The 22,129-nt window shown below is 38.5% G+C and overlaps 1 protein-coding gene across 9 annotated transcripts in view; it reads right to left on the reverse strand.

Moving 5' to 3' along the window:
* Positions 1 to 22,129, reverse strand: part of LOC135758559 (plakophilin-4-like) — a 192,253-nt gene that overhangs the window by 73,754 nt on the left and 96,370 nt on the right. For 8 of the 9 annotated variants that reach the window (XM_065273096.1, XM_065273094.1, XM_065273095.1 and 5 more), the window contains 3 exons: positions 17,875 to 18,060; positions 14,753 to 14,957; positions 13,509 to 13,641 (listed from right to left, as the gene is read on the reverse strand). In XM_065273096.1, the coding sequence (XP_065129168.1) occupies positions 13,509 to 13,641; positions 14,753 to 14,957; positions 17,875 to 18,060 (524 nt within the window). The remainder of the gene's footprint in view (positions 1 to 13,508; positions 13,642 to 14,752; positions 14,958 to 17,874; positions 18,061 to 22,129) is intronic. The other variant, XM_065273093.1, reaches the window with a different exon arrangement.

Raw genomic sequence — 22,129 nt, forward strand, 5'->3', positions numbered from 1 at the left:
GGGAGCTCAGCTCGTCGAGAACTGTAGGCCAACTGTGTGCTGATGAGCATCGATGAATTGGGGTGCGGGCCTCTTAACCTGAGTTTAGACCAACCCCTTGAAGTTCAGATGACCAATCCAAAAGGGTGTTGATAGAGTAGGAAAACTTTGTCTTTGTTTTACCAGACTCATTTGCATAGATGGACTATGCTAAAGATTTTGTTAAATAATAATTTTGATTAATAATTAACAAGTTTGATATCAGTCATGGTCAGATGATGCACATCATTGATCAGGAAAGGAAAAGGGGATCATTAAGAGTGTAAACAAGGTATGGTTTGAAACACACATCAAATAGTAATCTCATGAATGTGAATTATGAGACATGCTAAGATGAACAAAGCATCCCTATAGTGTTACAAGAAAGTGGTTCATTACAGATACAAACATGCAATACAAGGATATATAATATATACAATTTAAACCAATTTATTTTGGTCTTAGCTGTGAGACAGACACATTTTTGTGTCATGGCTGCTTCGTCTCTGCTCACGGTTTGAAGTTTGCTTTGAGGTGTTAATTTGCTTAGATTGGCACAATAAAACAGCCAGAGAGAGAGTCAATAGGTCTGGAAATGTGTGTTATCAGGAGATTAGGATCTTCTGATGAAAGCGTCCGAGCAGACCTAGTGACAAAACTCATTCTAGGGTCACAGCATGAAACCGTTAACGACCCAGACTGAAGAGACCTCCAGTGGACGTCCACCCAGATGTTACACTTACGCCCCATAGAACGGGCTGTTGATGTAATTTCTCATGCAAATACTCCTGTTTTAAAGTCTGTCTCATTTATGCTGCTGAACACTCGCTCATTAAACAATAAAGCCCCACTTATTCATGACATTATAAATGACAGGAAAATGGATTTTCTATGTCTGACTGAAACTTGGCAGAACTAAATGGATTTTTTTACACTTAACCAAGCTACCCCCCAAGGCTATAGTTACATTCAAAAGCCCCGTAGCTCTGGACGTGGTGGGGGACTAGCTTTAATACATCATGCAGATTTCCAGATAAAAGAATTTCCAGTGCATGCCACTTCATTTGAGTGTATTCATTTTGCTATGTCTGGACCTCTGAAGCTTCAGGTGGTCCTTGTTTATCGCCCACCTAAGGCATCTGCTAGCTTTCTGCCTGACCTCTCGGACCTACTTGCTTTGATCTGCCCTACCTCTCCAGCTACCATCTTACTTGGAGACTTTAACATCCATGTTGACTCCAGTAATGTTTTTGCTGCTGAATTTTTGTCACTACTTGATTGCTTTAATTTTACACAAGATGTTAATGGCCCTACGCATGTTAAAGGGCACACTCTGGACTTGGTATGCTCTTCTGGCATTACCCCAAATCATCTACAAACTATTGACCTGGCTGTTTCGGATCACTTTGCCATCATGTTCTCTGTTTCTCTACACACACACAGGAAGTGTGAGAAAAGGATAATTGCATATCGAAACATCAAACAAGTCTCCATACAAAAATTATCAAACACTCTAACTGACCATCTTATCAGCTATCCCCAAAACTGTGCAGTGGATGACCTGGTTAATCACTATAACCTAGCCTTGTCATGTAGTCTGGACTCTGTTGCCCCCCTCATTACACGATGTGTTTCCTTCTCCTGTCCTGCTCCCTGGTTCACTGCTGAACTTCGTCTCATGAAGGCCACAGGGCGGAGGCTGGGGAGGTACTATAAAAAAACGGCCTCACTGTCCATCAGCTGGCCTACATTGACCATGTTAAAAGCTACAAAGATGCTCTGTTTAAGGCAAAAAACAGCTACTATTCCAAACTTATTGGCAACCAACAACATCAACCTAAACAGCTTTTTTCCACTATCAACCGCCTACTCTGCCCACTTGACACTTCTCAACCTCCTGACGTTGCTGGCTTATGCTCCAGATTCCAGGATTTCTTCCAGAGAAAGGTCGAAACCATCCACCAGCAACTTCAGCTGTCTGGCTCCTGTCACCCAACCACACTACCGCTGCTGGATACAAAGTCTCCAACTGCCTTCATGCCGGAGGACTGCCTCTCCTCTTTCTCCTTGCTCAAAACAGCTCAAGTTTGTGAGCTAGTATCAAAGACAAAGTCTACGACCAGCAAACAGGATCCTATGCCAACTGCCTTGGTTAAGGCATGTCTTCCAACTCTGGGTCCCACTCTGGTCAACATCATCAACACCTCCCTGTCTTCTGGGGTGGTCCCCACCAGCTTCACAACTGCTGCGGTTATCCCAACACTTAAAAAACCTGGCCTAAATTAAGATGATCCAAACCACTACCGCCCAATCTCCAACCTACCTTTCCTGTCTAAGTTACTGGAAAGGGCTGTGGCTTCCCAACTTGACCATCATATGCTACAGCACAACCTCTATGAGCCATTTCAATCTGGTTTCAGGATACAGCATAACACTGAAACTGCTCTAATCAAAATCACAAATGACCTTCTAATGGCAGCTGACTCTGGGCTTGTCAGCATTTTAATACTTCTGGACCTATCTGCTGCCTTTGATACAGTCTCTCATTCCATTCTTCTTACTCGCCTCTCTGAACTCATTGGCCTTACTGGTACTGCGTATTGCTGGCTTGAATCCTATCTCACCAACAGGCAACAATACACCACCCTAAAAGGCATTTGCTCTGATCTAGTGCCAGCCTACACGGCGTGCCACAGGGATCGGTGCTTGGCCCATTATTATTCAACATCTACATGTTGACCTCTAGGGATGATCATCCGCAAACATGGATTACATTTTCACTGCTACGCTGATGATACCCAGCTCTACATCAGTACTAAGCTTTCCACTTCTCTCCCACCCTTGCCACTTTTCAATTGCTTGAAGGATATAAAGCTCTGGCTTGTCAATAACCTTCTCAAACTCAATAAAGACAAAACAGAACTCATGGTGTTTGCTCCCTCGTCACTTCTTAAAAAAGTTGATGACTTCACACTGGATGTGGATGGCTGCTCAATCTCAGCATCTTCGCAAGTACACAACCTGGGCGTCATTATGGACTCTACTCTCTCTTTTCAGCAACACATCAAAAACATTACCAAAATTGCCTTTTACCATCTAAGGAACATCTCAAGACTCCGACAGTATCTCTCCAACTCTGTCGCTGAGACCCTCATTCATTCTTTCATCACCTCACGACTTGATTATTGTAATGGCATCCTTTTAGGGCTGCCTAGTAAGGCTATTGACAGACTCCAGTATGTACAGAACCCTGCAGCTAGGATGCTTACACACACAAAACTTGGACTTCATATTACTCCAATGCTGAAGAAGCTTCACTGGTTGCCAGTTAAGTCCCGGATCACTTATAAAATCCTTCTTCTGACGTACAAATCTCTCCATGGACTTCCACCTCAGTACCTCAGTGATCTACTACAACCATACAATCAAGCACGATCCCTCCGGTCCTCTCCATGTTTTGTTAAGCGTCCTTGGGTTTTTGAAAGGCGCTATATAAATTAAAGTTATTATTATTATTATTATAATGCTAAACGTAAGTTTTCTAAGATTGTTATTCACGCCGGCACGAATGACACCAGACTCCGCCAGTTGGAGATCACCAAAGATACTATTAAAGAAGTGTGTGAAATTGCAAAAACAATGTCAGACAATGTAATTTGCTCTGGTCCCCTCCCCGCCTACCGGGGGGATGAAACTTACAGTAGATTAGTGTCTCTTCATGGCTGGATGTCAAAGTGGTGCCATCTGCATAATGTAGGGTTTATAGACACTTGGAAGCATTTCTGGGGAAGACCTGACCTGCTAAAGAGAGATGGCCTCCATCCATCTCCGGAAGGAAGTGCTATACTCTCTAGAAATCTGACCAATAGTCCTACTTTTGATATTGTCTGACTATCCAGGGCCCAGGTCAGGAAACAGACAGATCGGCTTACCCATCAGTCTGTTAGTTGCCTTGACATGTCAAGATCACATATATCCCAGCACATAGAGCCTTTTTTACCAGAGTACCAACACATCTCGACTGTGTCTGTTCCTCGAACAAATAAATACAGAGCACTGTTTACCTCGTCTCGTACAAATCTTATTAACATAAAATTAGAACACAATACATTAACAGATGAAACTCAAATGTTAAAATTCGGCCTTCTTAACATTAGATTGCTTACCAATAAATAACCTATTATCAATTAAATAATTACTGACCAAAACTTAGATGCACTCTGTTTGACAGAGACCTGACTTAAAGCAGACGATTACATCAGTTTAAACAAATCCACCCCAGAAGACTATTATTATAAACACGTTCCTCGTCTAAAAGGGAGAGGAGGTGGTGTAGCTACAATATACAACAAAATGTTCAAAGTAAACCATAAATCAGAACTAAAATGTAATTTGTTTGAAATTATACTGTTAAATATGGAAATAACTGATCGTAACAACAAACAGCTTTCGTTCATTTTAGCTACCATATATAGGCCTCCGGGCCACCACACAGATTTTCTAAAAGAAATAGCAGACTTCCTATCTGAGCTTACAATCACTGTAGATAAAGCTTTTTGATTTTAATATCCATGAGGATAACTCAAAAGATGCATTAGGACGTGCGTTTATGGATGTTCTAAATTCTCTCGATATTAAACAAAACGTGTCAGGGCCCATGCATACTCGTAAGCACACATTAGACTTAATTCTGTCACTCGGACTCAATATTAATGACATCGAAATATCACCCCAGAGCGATGCAGTTTCAGACCATTGCCTTGTGTCATACACGATACTTCTAGATAGGACCGCTCAGTCTACAACATGCTACAGATTAGCCAGAACAATAATTTTCACCACTAAAGATAGCTTTATTAGCACTCTTCCAGACCTGTCTCAAATGAAACATGTAGCAGATAACCGTAAAGATCTGGAGATTATAATAGAAAACCTGAACAACGTTTGCTCTAGCACGATGGATGCCGTTGCTCCCATTCGACAAAAGAGAATCGAAGAAAAAACGCCAGCTTCATGGTATGACCATCATACTGCAAGCCCTTAAAAAAGTAGCTAGAAAAATGGAAAGAAACTACCGAAACACAAAGTTAGAGGTATGGCGTTCAGCATGGAAAGAGAGTGTTCAACACTACAGACAGGCTATTAAAACCGGCAGATCTACTTATCTCAGTACGCTTATTAAAGAAAATCATAACAACCCTTGTTTCCTCTTTAGCACAGTTGCAAACGGACTAGAAACAAAGAACTAACAGAAACCAATAGTAAACACCAACACAATAGTAATGACTTCATGAACTTCTTTACTAACAAAATTAAGTTTATTAGGGAAAACATAGAAACTACGCAAGCAGCCACCACTCTACCCAATAGTACACTTACCACTAGATTATCATACGAACATCTTGAGTCATTTAAACCTACTACAATAGAAGAGCTCTCTAAATTAGTAACGTCATCTAAATCATCGTCCTGTATATTAGACCCCGTTCCCACAAAATTACTTAAAGAGGTATTTCATGTAGTGTCCGACATATATATCTTTAACTCATCGCTAGAATTAGGATATGTTCCAACAGCTTTCAAACTAGCAGTTATTAGACCGCTCATTAAAAAACCAAACCTTGACCAGGGAGATCTTAATAACTTAAGACCAATCTCAAATATACCTTTTCTTTCTAAAATATTAGAAAAAGTAGTGGCAAGCCAGCTACGCACATTCATAGCGAATAATAATACATATAAAAAGTTCCAATCAGGATTCAGGCGCCACCATAGCACAGAAACAGCGCTGCTTAGAGTTACAAATGACCTCCTATTAACATCCGACCGTGGTGAAATCTCAATCCTTATATTACTAGACCTTAGTGCAGCCTTAGACACAATAGATCACAGAATCCTACTCTATAGACTAGAAAACTATGCTGGCATCAGTGGTCAGGCGTTAGCCTGGTTTAGATCGTATCTAACCAATCGATATCACTTTGTTTATGTAAATGAGGAGGAGTCATATCACTCCCCCGTTAAATATGGCGTACCTCAGGGATCAGTTCTAGGCCCTATCCTATTCTCGTTATATATGTTACCTCTAGAAGACATTATCAGGAAACATAACATAAGTTTTCACTGCTATGCGGATGATACCCAGCTTTACATCCTCGTCACATCTTAGTTTGCTAAGCTAACAGACTGCATTAGTGATATTAGGGACTGGATGGCACATAACTTTCTTATGCTAAACTCCAATAAGACTGAGATACTTATTATTGAACCAAATCGCTCCAAACATAATATGTCAGATGACACGTTGCCCATAGATGGCTGCACGGTGGTGCTATCTTCCACAGTTAAGAATTTAGGCGTAATGTTTGACAGCAATCTATCTTTCGATAGTCATATCTCCTACGTCTGCCGCACAGCATTCTTCCATCTTAGAAATATCTCAAAAATACCCCATATGCTGTCTGCATCAGATGCAGAAAAGCTTATCCATGCTTTTATGACCTCTAGAATAGACTATTGTAACTCGTTACTCGGGGGATGCAATGCAAATCAGGTAAACAAGCTACAGCTGGTTCAAAATGCCGCCGCAAGAGTGCTTACTCGATCTAAAAAGTATGACCACATTAGTCCAATTCTGGCATCTTTACAACTGGCTACCAGTTAAATATCGCATACAATTTAAAATATTACTAATCACCTACAAAGCCTTAAATGGCCTAGCGCCCTCGTATATTAAAGAACTACTATCAGAATACAATCCACCACGTAAACTGCGATCACAAAATTCTGGTTACTTAATTATCCCTAGAATATCAAAAGTGTCTAAAGGTGGCAGATCCTTTTCCTACTTGGCCCCTAAGCTCTGGAATGATTTACCAAATAATGTTCGAGTCTCAGACACAGTCGAGCAATTTAAATCTAAACTTAAGACATTCTTCAACAAAGCATTCACATAGAATGTCCAGTAAATGTACTTTTCCCTCAGTAGTTATTTTGTCTAAAACAAAGCACTCACATACCTCATATGGGTAATTTACTCTTGCTGCAATAGTTAGCCTGTCTGGAACCGAGCTGAATTAAACCACTATAATGTATGACACTTGCATTACATGCGAAAGGCCCCTACGCTAATAGAATTCTCTTTTTGTCTCCCTGTCTCGTCCTTGACCCCGAGGACAATGAGACAAACAGACCCAGTTCCAGTTGCTGTGAAGGTCATCGCACCACTGATCTACTGGCTGTCCTTCAACGTGATGCCCAGCCCATGCGCGACCAACGACCACCGGCTGAACCAGTTTAATCCGCTTACCCGCTTCCTATCCCTACCGTGTCTATATATATATATAAATACTAATTTCTCCCTAGGGTTTTTTGTCCTTCTAGGATTTTTCCCATTGGGTTTTCTCCTAGGGGTTTTTTTAGTCCCAGAAAGAGTCAGCCAACTTTGGCTTAACTTAGCACTTTACTGTACGTTACATTATTAATACGCTCGCTAACACGGTTTATCCTTAGCCGCTATATTCTACTTCTTATACTATGTATTGATTTTCAGTGTTCTACTTTACATCTACTCATGTAAAGCTGCTTTGCAACAATTAACAATTGTGAAAAGCTCTATATAAATAAAATTGAATTGAATTGAATTGAATTTATTAAATTTAAGTAATATTCACTTTTTGAAATTTTTATTAGTTTTGTGCATTTATTTCTTAATACCCTATAATTTAACCAACATTTATCATCATTATTTCTTTTTGCTTTGATCCATGCTTCATTCCGTTCTCTAATAGCTGTTGCAATAGAATCATTAAACCAAGAATTATCTCTGCCCCTCACTCTATATCTTCTAATAGGGGCATGTTTGTCAACTACGGCTAAAAAAGTATTTTTAAAATAGTTCCAGGCCAACTCAACATCATCCATTTCACAAACTATGTTTAAATCACTCTGATAGATTTCATGAAGAAAGGCTTGTTCATTAAAACATTTGTAATTTCGTTTAAAAATAAACCGTGGCTTGGTTTTATTTACAATTTTTTACACAGAAAACCATACAATGATCACTGACATCATTACAGAAAACTCCAGTAGCCGAGTACTTATGTGGAGCATTAGTCAGAATGACATCGATTAATGTAGATTTGTCCATTCGTTTTAAATTTAGGAGTGTGGGTGACTGTATTAATTGCGTCAAATGTAACGCATCACATATGTCTCTTAACGTTGATGAAGTCGAAAGCCAGTCCCAGTTTAGGTCTCCTAGGACAATATACTCGTTAGGCAGTTTATGCAAAAAGTCAGACAGCAGGGCAGTTGCTCCAGCTGCAGCAGAAGGTGGGCGGTAGCATCCTACCACAGTCATAGAAGCGCCATTGGGGAGATTTAATTTGATGGCACATAGTTCGAAGAATTTTGGCTTTGTTATTGAATCAATTGAACAGCATTCCAATGACTCCTTAGCATATATGATTACTCCCCCTCCTTTACCCACACGACCCACACAAAAACAGATAAGCTACGCAAACAAACGAGAAAACACTGGCGCCGCCATCTTGGATTGGAGTAATTAATCCAACTTCACAAAACTCGATGTAAACAATCCTTGGACCAAGCCTCACAAAAGTTACTAGAAGGATTTTTGATTTTCGGAAGCATTTGCCCACCACAGCCCAAAAGATACCTGTGGCGTAGTCGCCAAACAGGAAGTAGTTCATATATCAGGAACTCTTTAACATATCTAAACCAAATTTTTTATATGAACTCGGGACTCCAATGTGAAGATGCCCAAGATAAAAAAAACATTGCAGTAACATGTCTATATTATGTTATTTTCACTTTAAAATATCCAATTGAACCCTATGTAAATAAGAAAAAATGCAATGTGCGTTCACCACTAGAGGGCAGCCTTTACGTTCAAACGTGCTTTCACACGTGACTAGACAGAAACTGACTGTGCGATTATTGAAAAACTATATATATTGAGTATTATTTGATACTAAATCCGATGGAATATTAATATTTCTCATATACGTTTGTGCACAAAACTGCAAATGGATGTTATATTCTGAACGTTGAAATCAACGCGAGCTCTCTGGAGAACGTGCAGTTTCACAACAGAGGTAGGAATGATATGATTCAGACATCTAACGTTAAACCCTTTTATTTCAGTGATATATGGCATGACAAGTTTAATTCCCTTTTTCATCAATGTAATACATTGTAAACGTATTAGTTTGTAAAGACGCCTAGGATCTGCACGCGTCAGTATCGCGTCCTCATTCGCGTAGCAGTGATCGTTTGGCGTCGGCTCTATGACAGCTGCATGGTTTAAATGATTGTGAATTCACGTGAAAAAGTGTCACTTTACCTTAAATCATGCATGTGACACCAAGTGTATTTAAACAGTCATGACTTTGAGAAATTTATGACACATTTAAAAACACAGTTTGCCAGAAGACTGTGTATATTCCATTTACATAATCTTCAGATAAGAAGATAAATTCTATATATCTAAATCGTATGCTTAGCTACTGTTGAACGGGAACACGATCGATTGCACTATGCTGTCAATCACTGAGTGAAATATTTTCTTTTATCGTAAATTTCAGAGAAACAGTTGTTACAAGCAGAGGCGTTGTAATGAAATGTAATGACCTGGGCCCACTTCAATCAGCTTTAGGAAAGAACTAGAGGCTTCCTGAAATTAATGTAATAGAGATGCATTTCATTATTGCGGGGCTCTACAGTGGGAGTATTTCACTCGCATTTGCGCCTAAAATAGTTATGTGCGAACTTGTAAAATAATTTAGGAGCACAGTGCGTGAGTGACGGGCTGTTCTCATTACACTGAACAACAGCGAAACATACCATTGATATCACATGGAAAGCATGCAAGAGGACGGGGTCGCAATCTTGATGCGCATGCATCTGTTTCATACTGCATGAGATGCAGAGCGTGAGTCACCCCTTAATGTGTATTCGCCCTTTGGTCCGCCCGCGTTAAGATGCGAAGACTGACAGTGGTGAGTTAAGAGACCACGGACTCTATTGCTGTTATAAACTTCATTTATTGTATTTCCAGCTTACAACACCACCTTTTCTGACAGTTGTTGTCTGATACGTCGGCTCAATGATCACTTGCTTATCCACAATGACATTAGATGTCTTAATAAAGGAAACGCACTGAAACGATTTTTGTGAACTAGAAAAATGATACTGGCGTTTCTCCGAAGTTCAAAGCAGACAAAGGCTCAAATATTATGCGAGTCATTGTTCTCACACAAGAATGCAACTTAAACGAGTAACAGTTAATCGCCCATCGCTCACAGCCCAGCACCTACACCACTGTATAGGTATCGCGCTGACAAACATACACCTGATTATAAACATACACCTCTTGCGAAATCTAAAAGTATAATTTCTCTTATTAGAAGCTAGCCTAATGTTTACCAGTTATTAAGATGGCTGTTGTACTTTAAATAGAGGCAGTGAAATAATTTGCTTTGACAAAAAACTGCATAAAACAATGTTATGTTCTATATTATAAACTTTTAGTTATGTGTACTTAAGTGAGTAAATAAGGGGCTGTTTACACTTGGTATTAAGATGTGTTTTCATCGATCGGATCACAAGTGGACGAGAGGGACACATTACGTTTACACCTGGTATTTAAATCCGTATCTTTTGTCCACTTTCGACTGCTTCTCTCCTGAATACTGTAAGGGGACGGTCTGTGAGATGGTGGGCGAGTCTCCCTGCTGTCATTCAACCCGAGCGGGAGTAATTATGAGTTTATATGGACGCAAACTAATATTAAGTCGGAGTCCACTGTTGTGTAGCAAGTAAACATGCTGCACAGAGTTTTGTATGTGTGTATGTAAGAGCTTTCTCTGAATTTTCAGCGCAATTGATGAAATAGGATCGCGCAACTTTCACACGCTTTCAAAGCGAAACTACGGAGATCAGACGGTTTAGTTTTATCAATGAAAGGTTAAAAATAGCGCTGTTCACCGTATGTTCACGCCAGAAGTAAAAAAAGACGTAAAACTTGTGTTTAACACCTCAGATTATATAAATGGGCGGAGAGCAGGCGGTCGCGTAGGGCTGTTCGAACACATTCAACCACATATGCGTTCCGCAACTCCAAAGCGATCCGATCGAAAGTGGTTTCGACTACCTCTGGATGTGGTTGAAAGTGGTCGAAAGTGGACGAGCTCAAAACGTTTTGAACACCCTTTACACCTGGCATTAACGTCATCCACTTGTGATCCAATCAATGAAAACGCATGTTAATGCCAAGTGTAAACAGCGTCTAAGTTAAATTCTCAGTGAGTGTTATATGGCTCTTATGAACTCTGGCCTACATTAAATCTGCATATAGCGCGGGAATAGAATATCCGTATGAATTGAACAGTTTAATAAACTTTTTTCACTGTGATCCTTTATTACTTTGTGTGCTCCTAAATTTTTTCATTTATGAGCTCATGTACTTCTTGGGAAAAAGGTTAGCGTAGAGCACTGTATTATTTCATTATTAAATGTTCTGCAATACTGTATGTGTACAGTAAGCTCAAGTTAAAAAAGTACAATTCCATAATCTACTTAAAGTGCTCTATATTCATCTACTAATGTTGTACTTAATGCCTACATTTTTTTGTTCTTAAGTACAATCATATGAAATATGCTATAATGCAATTTAAAAATGTATTTAGGTACCACTTGTAATAAATTTGAACCCACCTTTGTATGAAAGATTAGTACAAGTTTACTTCAACTGGTATACATTTTTGAAATGCGAGATAGTATGTTAAATGCATTTCTGTTCATATTCATGACATCTAAAAATAACACAGATAAGGACACCTATGTTTTTAAGATTATCTTAAGTACTAAAGAAGAATTTTTGGTATATTATGTACAAAACTAGTGTGTTAAAATATGGCACTTTAAAGGGATTGTTCACCCAAAAATTAAAATTATTTAAATTACAATTCTAAAAATTTTTCATAAGAAAACACTGAACATGTGCTGCACAGCCGTTATAATTAGTTCTAGGCTAGCTAGAGCGGGTGATTTAGGCTAGGTATTCCTGTATTTACATAAAATGGTCTGGGCTAAGCCCCGGATGTCAATGCTGGAAACACCCCTGGTTACAAGCCTGTATAAATTTCTGTGTGTGTGTGTCTCAAGAATGCTTTCACGTATTGAAACCAAACTTTGTACATGAACTTGGGACTCCAATGCGAGGATGCACAAGATAAAAAAAACATTCTAAAATTTTACATTTCACAAATCACGTTAGTGACCGCACCAGAGCAAGCACACTTTTCCGGTTCCTCCGGAAGTGCATTTTCTAGTTTAAAACTAAAATATTTTTTTTTCTAAAACTACAAACAGAATGCTTTAATAAAGGTATGCTTTGCTGGGAGCTTTGGAGGGTTAGAAACTCAAACATCAGAACCTTGTGTTTCATGATTTGATCTCTTAAAATTAACTGAGGATTCAAATTTTTAGTCTTTGATGGTGTTTTCACACTGGCAGTTTAGTGTGAAACCGGGCTTAGTTTGTATGAAAAACTTGTAAAGTGAAAGCTGTCATGCGGAGCCAGAGACTACACTGCAAAAATAGACTCTCTTACATAGTATTTTTGTCTTGTTTTCAAGAGCACCTATTGTCTGATTCATGTTTTTACACTTCCTTTACATTTACAAAAATTCTGCTTCCATTTTAAGCACAAATTCACTTAAATATAATATTTTTGGTCTTAAAGCTAGACTTATTTTCTTAGTTCATTTTGCTCATTAAGAAAGGGCATCTTGATTTAAGAATTTTTAGATATTTGTACTGAAAACAAAAAATACAAGGTAAGAAAGTCATTTTTTGCAGTGTACCGAAAGGAAGTGGCCTGAGCTTGGTTGCAATGAAACTGTTGCGTGGTTAGTGTGACCGTGAAAGTACCTTCAGATTCGGGTGCGGACTCGTCCAGGAAGCAAAATAACCTGTGCATGTTTTAGCCAATGACGTTGATCATTCATTTCCACAACCCACAATAATCATGAGAACTGAATTCGCATTTCAAAACACATATGTGCAGCTGTCGCTCTCTCTGCTGTGCATGACAACACCAACATATTAAAAACAAAAAATATGCTGAGTCATGTTGTGTTTTACATCCTCTTGTAGGTGCATGTTTGCTCCTGTCGCTCTCTCTGCTGTGCATGACAACACCAACATATTAAAAACAAAAAATATGCTGAGTCATGTTGTGTTTTACATCCTCTTGTAGGTGCATGTTTGCTGATGACGTGAGATAAAGCAAGTGACCAACACTGCGGGAACATTCGCACTCAGGCCAGGAACACAGCAAACAAGCCCAGTGTGAAAACACTTGGAGACCATTTCAGATTGGTCATTTATGAGGTTTCATTTCTGTTAGGGTGCTATTCATTTACTTGGTTTTGAGATGGGACAGTACTGACTATGTTGTGTACCTCTTCCTTGATGTGGATGTCTCTGTAGCACAGGTGTTGCAAGTATGCCGCTGCATTGGCCTGCACAGATGGGAACTGATGCTGTAGCATGCGAATAACCTCTGGCAACTCTGGGTCACGCCACGCAAACTCTCTACAAAAAACAAATACATCATCTTATGGAAACTTTCATCTGAACTCAGCTTATTGTGTTTTATCGTACCTATGAAAAAATGGATCTCTTCTTCAGCATCTTTAGAGAAATTTTAACGCTTACAAAAAATATGATGTGCAGAACACAATGACCTCTCACACTCAATTTTGGACAGCTGTCCTTGCCATCAACTGGGGCAGAAAGGAGCAAGCTTTATTTGCAAAAATAAACCACACTTATAAAACACTCTTTATCTTGCGCTAACGCTTTCTTCACAGTGTGTAAATTTCCATAGTTTGTGTAAACAGAGCCCCTATGACATATCCACCTAAATACAAAATAATATTAAGTGCTTTTACAGTGTACAGGGTGGATCAATGTGAGATCACGCACAGCAAGGACAGTTCAAACTTTGACGATAACTATAACATTAACTGTAACAATAGCTATTATTAGCGTCCACAATAACTTTATATTAATTCATTCACGCAAATCACTTGCCTTCAATGGCATTAACTAATATTGCATATTTCCTGCAATAAAAACTTTTGCAATTGTTTACATGTTTACAAACTTTTACCCGTATTTTTACCTTTTATGTATTGTTTTACTTTTAATATATATATATATATATATATATATATATATATATATATATATATATATATAAATATATATATATATATATATATATATATACACACACGCACGCGCACACATATAATTAATGCAATGCAAATAATCAACACATGTAGAGCTCTTAAACTTCTTTTGTTTATAACCGTTTAACTTTCATATATTGTTACATTTCACGTATTCACAATATATAGTCAGTCTTCTCCTCTTAACTTCAAGCAATGCACCATAACACCATGTTGCCACAGTGGGGGTTAAGCCTGATTTTTAATTCTGTGTCGGAGCTATGCCACCAGCTGTGAGTAGGAATGCGTAGCTACAGCGTGCAACCTTCCGAAATGCAATTACGTGTGTCAATTTTATGTGAACTGCAAGTGCTTGGCCCAACATTGGTCTGACGCAGAAGTATAAATCAGGCTTTAGTGATAATGCACTTAACTCTAGCAAATTAACACTAGCTGCATACATACTCTACCTTGGGTCCTTTTGTATGCTGTCTATTGAGGGTGAGTGTGGGGTATCATCATCCATGACGATAGGCTTCCGTGTATAGCTGGAGTCAGATGGCCGGTTTGGTGCCAGTCGATATGGTTCTGTGTAGATGGTGTTTAGATCATAGTTACTTCTTTGGTATGTCATGTTACTGCGTTGACTGGAGCTTCGCTGCAGGTTACCCACACCTAAACCCAACAACCAAAGACCAGATATTATGGCAGACTATGACTTTTGCTAATTTACCTTGCTTAAAAAGGCTTAAGCTAGCACAAGTCTCCCAGCTTGGTTTTAGCTGGTTTAGTTGATGTATCAGGCTGGTTTAGAGGGGTTTCAACCAAATTTTTTTAGCTGGTTCTTGTTTATTAAGTTGTTACAGAAAGTTTTGCACCTGCAATATTGCTTTTGCTGTGATTTTGTTTAGTTTTAAAAAAGAGAGTGACACACGTGATAATAACAGCTTACACATTACAACAAATTTCCAAGGATGCCTTTATAATGATAACAATTATTAAGCATATGCTTTCCATAATTTATTGAACTATTTTACACTCACTAAATGCTAAAATGCTAACACATTCACAACGCACTGTGCAAAGATGAAGTGCACGAATTAAAAAAAGATAGATATGTATTAATTTGTCTAAGCTGAGGTAAGAACATAGTAAAATATTGAAAAACTGTGCATCCAACTATACCTTTTTATCACTGTGTGATCCATGGAAAGCGAACCAAAAACCTTTTTTTTGCCAAGGTAGCACAATTACCACAAGAGTTGGGTATCGTAATAAATTTTCTGGTTCAGTTTCCAGTTCTGCCTAACGATTGTCGGTTCCGATTCCATATAATAAAATAAATATTAGAAAAATAATGCACAATACGTAAACAATTCCATTTGTGTTTATTAATCACCGTCAAAATATTTTAAATCTAAAGTGAATTAATATTTTCAGTCACTATATCATTATTCCTGTCGAAGATGTACTCGTAAGGTTTCCTACCTGGTGAAGTGGACATGCTAGGAGCAGTAGTTAGTTCTCAAACATCTCAAACACTAGCATTTGAGTTTCATATATGCTGGAGCAAGTGTTTTGTCATATTACTTAGTTATGTACATACTTAGTACAGTAGCCTTTACATATATTTTGAAATCTAAAAATGTATTTGATCCTCGTTTACGTTTCTTAACAAACGTGGGTGTTCATAGACGCTAATTTCTTTTGGTGCTCGTCACAACGTCAGGCAATGCTTAGGTTACATAGCAACGGTAGATGCTCTGGAGCACCCAAACGCTTTGAAGAGGATGAAAGCAGCACAGTTATGTTTTCCGCACGGTTTTAGACGCGAAATGTCGAGCAAATGTTAATTTGTTAATAATGTGTTAATAATGTGAAATTGAGCATATGATCTTAGCCATTTCAGTAGGTGTTCGAGTCGAGTTCACACAAACTTGAAGACATCTAGCTGGATGAGACTGTACTTTAAATTTTAAATAGTTTGTGACGTGCAGACCACTGCGGGTTGCACTGTACCGTCAGCATCCCTAGAATCCACACTTTCTTTTAGACATGTTTAACACCATTCAAAGCGTATTAGCAGTGCAAGTGTTTTCTGTGGTAAGCTGCGTTAAAGGACAAGTTCGGAATTTTAGACTTAAAGCCCTGTTTTCAGATTGTTTATGGTGAAATAGAATGGTTTTGACTGAAAATTCGACATTTGCGGCTGCCCTGAGAATTTTCGCGTGTTTGTGTTTCAGCTCAGATCTCTACAATGGGTTTAATGGTGCACTGGAACAATCCTTCCTAAAATGCATTAAACTTTTGTTTACAAAGACGTGAAACTCACCGAGTGGTCAGGGGTGTTCACTGATATGCTCACACAAAAATCGCTGCAAAAGATCCTTTCCAACAGCTGTTTTAGCATTCGTTGTTAACTTGTGGACCTATTTTTCCAAACACCTCACACCCGTACATTCTTCCGTTAGAGCTTGAATAATAGACACTCCAGCCCAGGTGGTGGCGCTAATCCGCCTTTGCCAATTGCAAGAATAGAAACAAAGTTCCCGGCGCGGAGTAATACCGTACCTCACAGGACATCTAATACAAGTCAATGGAGTTGGTAAAAACTACGATAAAACCTGTTGGAATGCGTCTTTTGGAGCGATTTTTGTGTGAGCATACCAGTGAACACCCCTGACCACTCGGTGAGTTTCACGTCTTTGTAAACAAAAGTTTAATGCATTTTAGGAAGGATTGTTCCAGTGCACCATTAAACCCATTGTAGAGGTCTGAGCTGAAACACAAACACGCGAAAATTCTCAGGGCAGCCGCAAATGTCGAAATTTCAGTCAAAAACATTCTATTTCACCATAAACAATCTGAAAACAGGGCTTTAAGTCTAAAATACCGAACTTGTCCTTTAATTTGGTTGTGTGACGTAACAGTGGCTCAAAGTAATATTCATGAGGTAAGACACGGCTATTTAAAGTGACAGCTCCTCTGCATCTCATCGGAACCGCTTTAAGAATCGAAACTTAAAGGAACAGTATGTAAGAAATTTATATCAATTAATCATAAAATGGCCCTGATATGTCACTAGACATTAAGAAATCATTTTCATTTCAAATACTTATATCACTGACAACAGTGGTCTGGCCAGGATATTGTCATTTAAAAAGTGGAGTTGCAGCCCTCAACTGATGTTTATGTTGTCATTTTGTGTATTGGCCACCAGTTGTGTGATTGCAGTACCAGTTTTAGCCACAAGTTTTGTGATTGCAATACCAGTTTTGGCCACAATCCTACATACTGTTCCTTTAAGAATTCTGTGTGGTTCCGGGTCCTTTTAAAAAACAGACGCTTGTCTGAAATGGTCAGGAAACACCTAGTGTTGGCCCTGAAAAGTCACACTCATGACTGTTGGCTAAACATATAATGTATACAGCACACCTAATTGGAAACACTTTAAATTTTCATGAGACAGGGAATAAAAAAACTGTGACAAATTGCTTTACATGAATACACATGTATTCTGTCTCTTGACATCTATCTTTTTCACATGGTCAAATGGAGTATAATTAGGAAGACTGTTTCTGTGGGTGCTTACCAAAGGATGACCTGTAGACAGCAATGTTGTGGTTCTGATCTCCAGCTGCATGGCTGGGGCTCCGATAGAGGGGCCCACGAAAGATACGGTCCTCATAGATGGGTCCTATATGACGGTCAGGGGAAATGGTGGATCTCATTTCAGCACCTATCTGACTGTGCTGACTAGTGTAAGATGATCGCACACCTGATGAACATGAAATGAAATTGAAACATGAGCTACAGAGAAAACATTGCTCCTACACCCAGCCAACAATACAATCACCACATGAGCCACGGTCAATTTTTGGGAAACTGGCAGAAGTTTGACATGCTCTTACATTTGTTCTTTTTTCAGTTGCTTTAAACATATTAAGGGCTTATATCATACAAACTGTGCTGAGATAACACGTGCGTAACGTGTGTATATGTTTGTATTTTTAAGTAAATTATGTTTAATGTGTGGTTAGTAAAAATAAAAAATTAGCTGAAATAAGGCCAAGGAACACATTACATATTTTACATAGTTTGGCTGGTCCTGCGACTTATAGTCAGGTGCGACTTTTAAGTAAGTATGAATTAATTTTGACATATATGAACCAAGAGACAACATTACCGTCTACTGCCGTGAGAGTCCGCTATATGCTGCTCCTGTATTTATGTAATTCCTTGAATATAGTGATGTGGAATGACGAGCCTGCAAACTTGATTCGCGTTGGCTTGTTCTGTTCATTTAGCCTATTTAGCCTTCCAGGTATGTATGCTATTGTGTATCATGTAATTACGAAATACTGTTTGTATTACGTTAACGTCTGGACACCTATTCTGTTCTGAATAACTAGCATTTCCAGATTAAATGTCTGTTCTTCGGCTTGGATTTTGTGAAATAATTTTCTAAATAAATGCGATGTATAGTCCACTGCGACTTATATATGTTTTTCAACAAAAAAGTAACTTTTGTAAGAAAAACTTTTTCTTATGTAAAGGCAATATGCAAGGGAGGGAGAATGGTAATGAATATTAATGTGATTCACAGCTGGAGTTAAAGACCCAACCCCCTAATGCCTCAACAATCCGCTAAACAAATCACAGTTACAACCCACGGATGCAAATTAGCACCTTCCAACAAGCCAAATGCAGGTGATTTTGCACACTTTTGACCCGCACACTTTTAGAGGAGCCACACCTTCAAGAAATGTGGCGTTACATCGTAGGCATTAAGAGGTCTGCAGAGAAAACATCTCAGCTGAAGCCAGTGGACAAAGAGGCGAAGGTCAAAAACTTTTTAAAGAACGATGGTGAAAATCAGACAATGGGGAATCCTGCGATTAGTAAGTTTACGATGGTCCCGTACACACTGCATATTATTCGGTTGTTACTACACCTTTTAATGCTTAACCCTGTTCTGTACACACACAGTACAGTAATTCATGGGACTGTCAACTGCATTCTACAACCGAATTAAATCCGCAAAATGCAGGTAGTGACAACCGCATTTACAAAAACTCTGCATAGTATGTACATAACCAAACAGAACAACAAGTAGTTAAAGGTCACATAGAATGATTGAACAGGGTATTTATCCTTGTTCTGTGATGTGACATGTAGACAAAATATTTTTTGTTTGGGTCTGTAATGCCTTAGAAGCTTCCTAAAAACCTCTCTGAGATAGCTCTATTAGGGTGAGGGATTTTAAATAAGTGGTTTTGCATCTATTTGGCTCCCTCTACTGGCTTAACTTGCAATCTCATTACGGATTGGCTGACTTTGTTGCCACTCAAAAAAATTTTTAAAGTGGAGGGGCAGTTAGATGCCTGTGAAGTCATAAGCATCAGTTTTTCAGATTGGGCTGTTTTCTGGCTGACATTTCTAAAAGAGTAATTTCTATGAGACTGAGATGTTTAGCATATCTAGAACTTTTTGTATGTTTGTGAATGTGGGTAGACTACCATTATTCAACAAAGACAAGGTAAAATGGTTTTTCATTCTCTGTCCCCTTTAATCAAATGTTTAGTGGAATTATGACCAAAAAGTTCTATTTTGGTCTCATCTGACCACATGACTTTCTCCCATGACCTCTGGATCATCCAAATGGTCATTGTCAAACGTAAGACGGGCCTGGACATGTGCTGGTATAAGCCGGGGAACCTTCCGTGCCATGCATGATTTCAAACCATGACGCCTTAGTGTATTACCAACAGTAACCTTGGAAAAGGTGGTCCCAGCTCTTTTCAGGTCATTGACCAGCTCCTCCCGTGTAGTTCTGGGCTGATTTCTCACCTTTCTTAGGATCATTGAGACCCCAAGAGGTGAGATCTTGCATGGAGCCACAGTCCGAGGGAGATTGACAGTCATGTTTAGCTTCTTCAATTTTCTAATGATTGCTCCAACAGTGGACTTTTTTTCATCAAGCTGCTTGGCAATTTCCCCGTAGCTCTTTCCAGCCCTATGGAGGTGTACAATTTTGTCTTCATTGTCTTTGGACAGCTCTTTGGTCTTGGCCATGTTAGTAGTTGGATTCTTACTGATTGTATGGGGTGGACAGGTGGCTTTATGCTCCTAATGACCTCAAAAGGTGCATCTAATTTAGGATTATTATTAGGAGTGAAGGTGGACATTTTAAAGGCAGACTAACAGGTCTTTGAGGGTCAGAATTCTAGCTGATAGACAGGTGTTCAAATACTTATTTGCAGCCGTATCATACAAATAAAGACCTTTTTTAAAGACCTTTTTAATACCACTTCAAATGCAATTTAATACCTACATCTCACCCATTCGAGTAGAATAAATAATTTTAGATAACAGCATATACCTCGAATAATTACTATTTACAAGTGGTAAGGTATTAATTTTTTTGCTGTTTAATATAGTTAAGATGATAACACTCATCAGTAATGCTCTGAACCAGAACACTACTGACAAATAAAATTAACCATATTATGGTGGTTAAAAAAAAACCTTATTGGGATACTCAAACAAAACAACAAATTAAAATGTAATGCTATTTTGACCCTAAAAAGACAAGAGATGTTAATCTGTTAATCTTTTCAGGATCGTAGTTAAGTTTTCTAATGCTGACTTAGTGTGAAAATGTTAATATGTAGCCTTTAGTATATATTGCAAGATGATAATATATAATAGCTGAAAATTTTTCGTTATTGTTTGCAGCTTATTGTTGCATGGATCACACAAGACTATTGTGTAACATAAATTACCTTCTCTATCTAGATTTACTAGAGACGGATTGTGGAACAGAAGATTGTGTGTGTCACTGATTAAATCAAACAACCGATCACAGGTGCGAGGACACCCGTCTTGTCCCGCCCCCACACAGTCCCAAGTCATCTTGATCAAGCAAGCGCATGTTGTGCAGCTGCGAGCGCATAGAGAGAGTTGAGTGGCCGCTCATCCCAGCCTTTGCTCGCTTGACTGCGTTTGTGCGCTCTGAGCAGAGGTGTGCTCTCAGGAGGACGTTTTTCTTTTCTGGGCGCGAATAGTGTTTTGTGAACACGTGAGAATGCTTTCCCGCATTTTGTTCGTGCACGCGAGTTTTGTGTCTGAATAAAAAGCATATAAATCTATTGATCATTTGAAAAATTAAGACCTATGTGAAAAATTCAAGACTTTGAGGTGAAATTAAATACCTTTTAAGTCCCAAATATGGGAAAATTTTATTCAATAATTTTTTTATGACTCCACGGGTACCTGAGATTTAAAACAGAGTTTAAAGTAATGGAGCAACAGGATTAAATATAATTTAGTTTTATTGTAAAATAAAAAATTTGGATCAAAATGACAGTTTAAATGTAACCCTGCTTGTTTTTAAACAGGTGTAAAGTTTGGTGCAACAGAATGATTAAATAAGCCTTGATTTAAACCAGATTTAGGTCTAATCCTTGTTGGTACCACCCAACCTTAAAGGGACACTTCACCCATTTGCATTAAGCTTTGTATAGTTAGAACCAGAGTCAAATAAAGAGAGAGTTACGACACGCTTTGATCTCATGTAACGTTCTACAGTTCCAAACCAAGCTGGGCTGTCAATCTGTTTGCATAAGTTTTCAGCTATTTAAGGTAAATATTAGCTTGTAATGTAAATTGATTACTATACTTACTATGTGTATAACTTTTTTTACTAGGAAGTGATGGAAATACAGTAAATCAGTTAATAAAGATACACAGTTAATGGTGACCCAAAGATAACTGTGGTTATCTATAAAAATTACAGCAACACAGTTTATCTTTTATTTTTGTAGCAAAAATATGGATATATAAAT

The sequence above is a fragment of the Paramisgurnus dabryanus genome, chromosome 15 (assembly GCF_030506205.2).
Source record: "Paramisgurnus dabryanus chromosome 15, PD_genome_1.1, whole genome shotgun sequence".
Taxonomy (NCBI): domain Eukaryota; kingdom Metazoa; phylum Chordata; class Actinopteri; order Cypriniformes; family Cobitidae; genus Paramisgurnus; species Paramisgurnus dabryanus.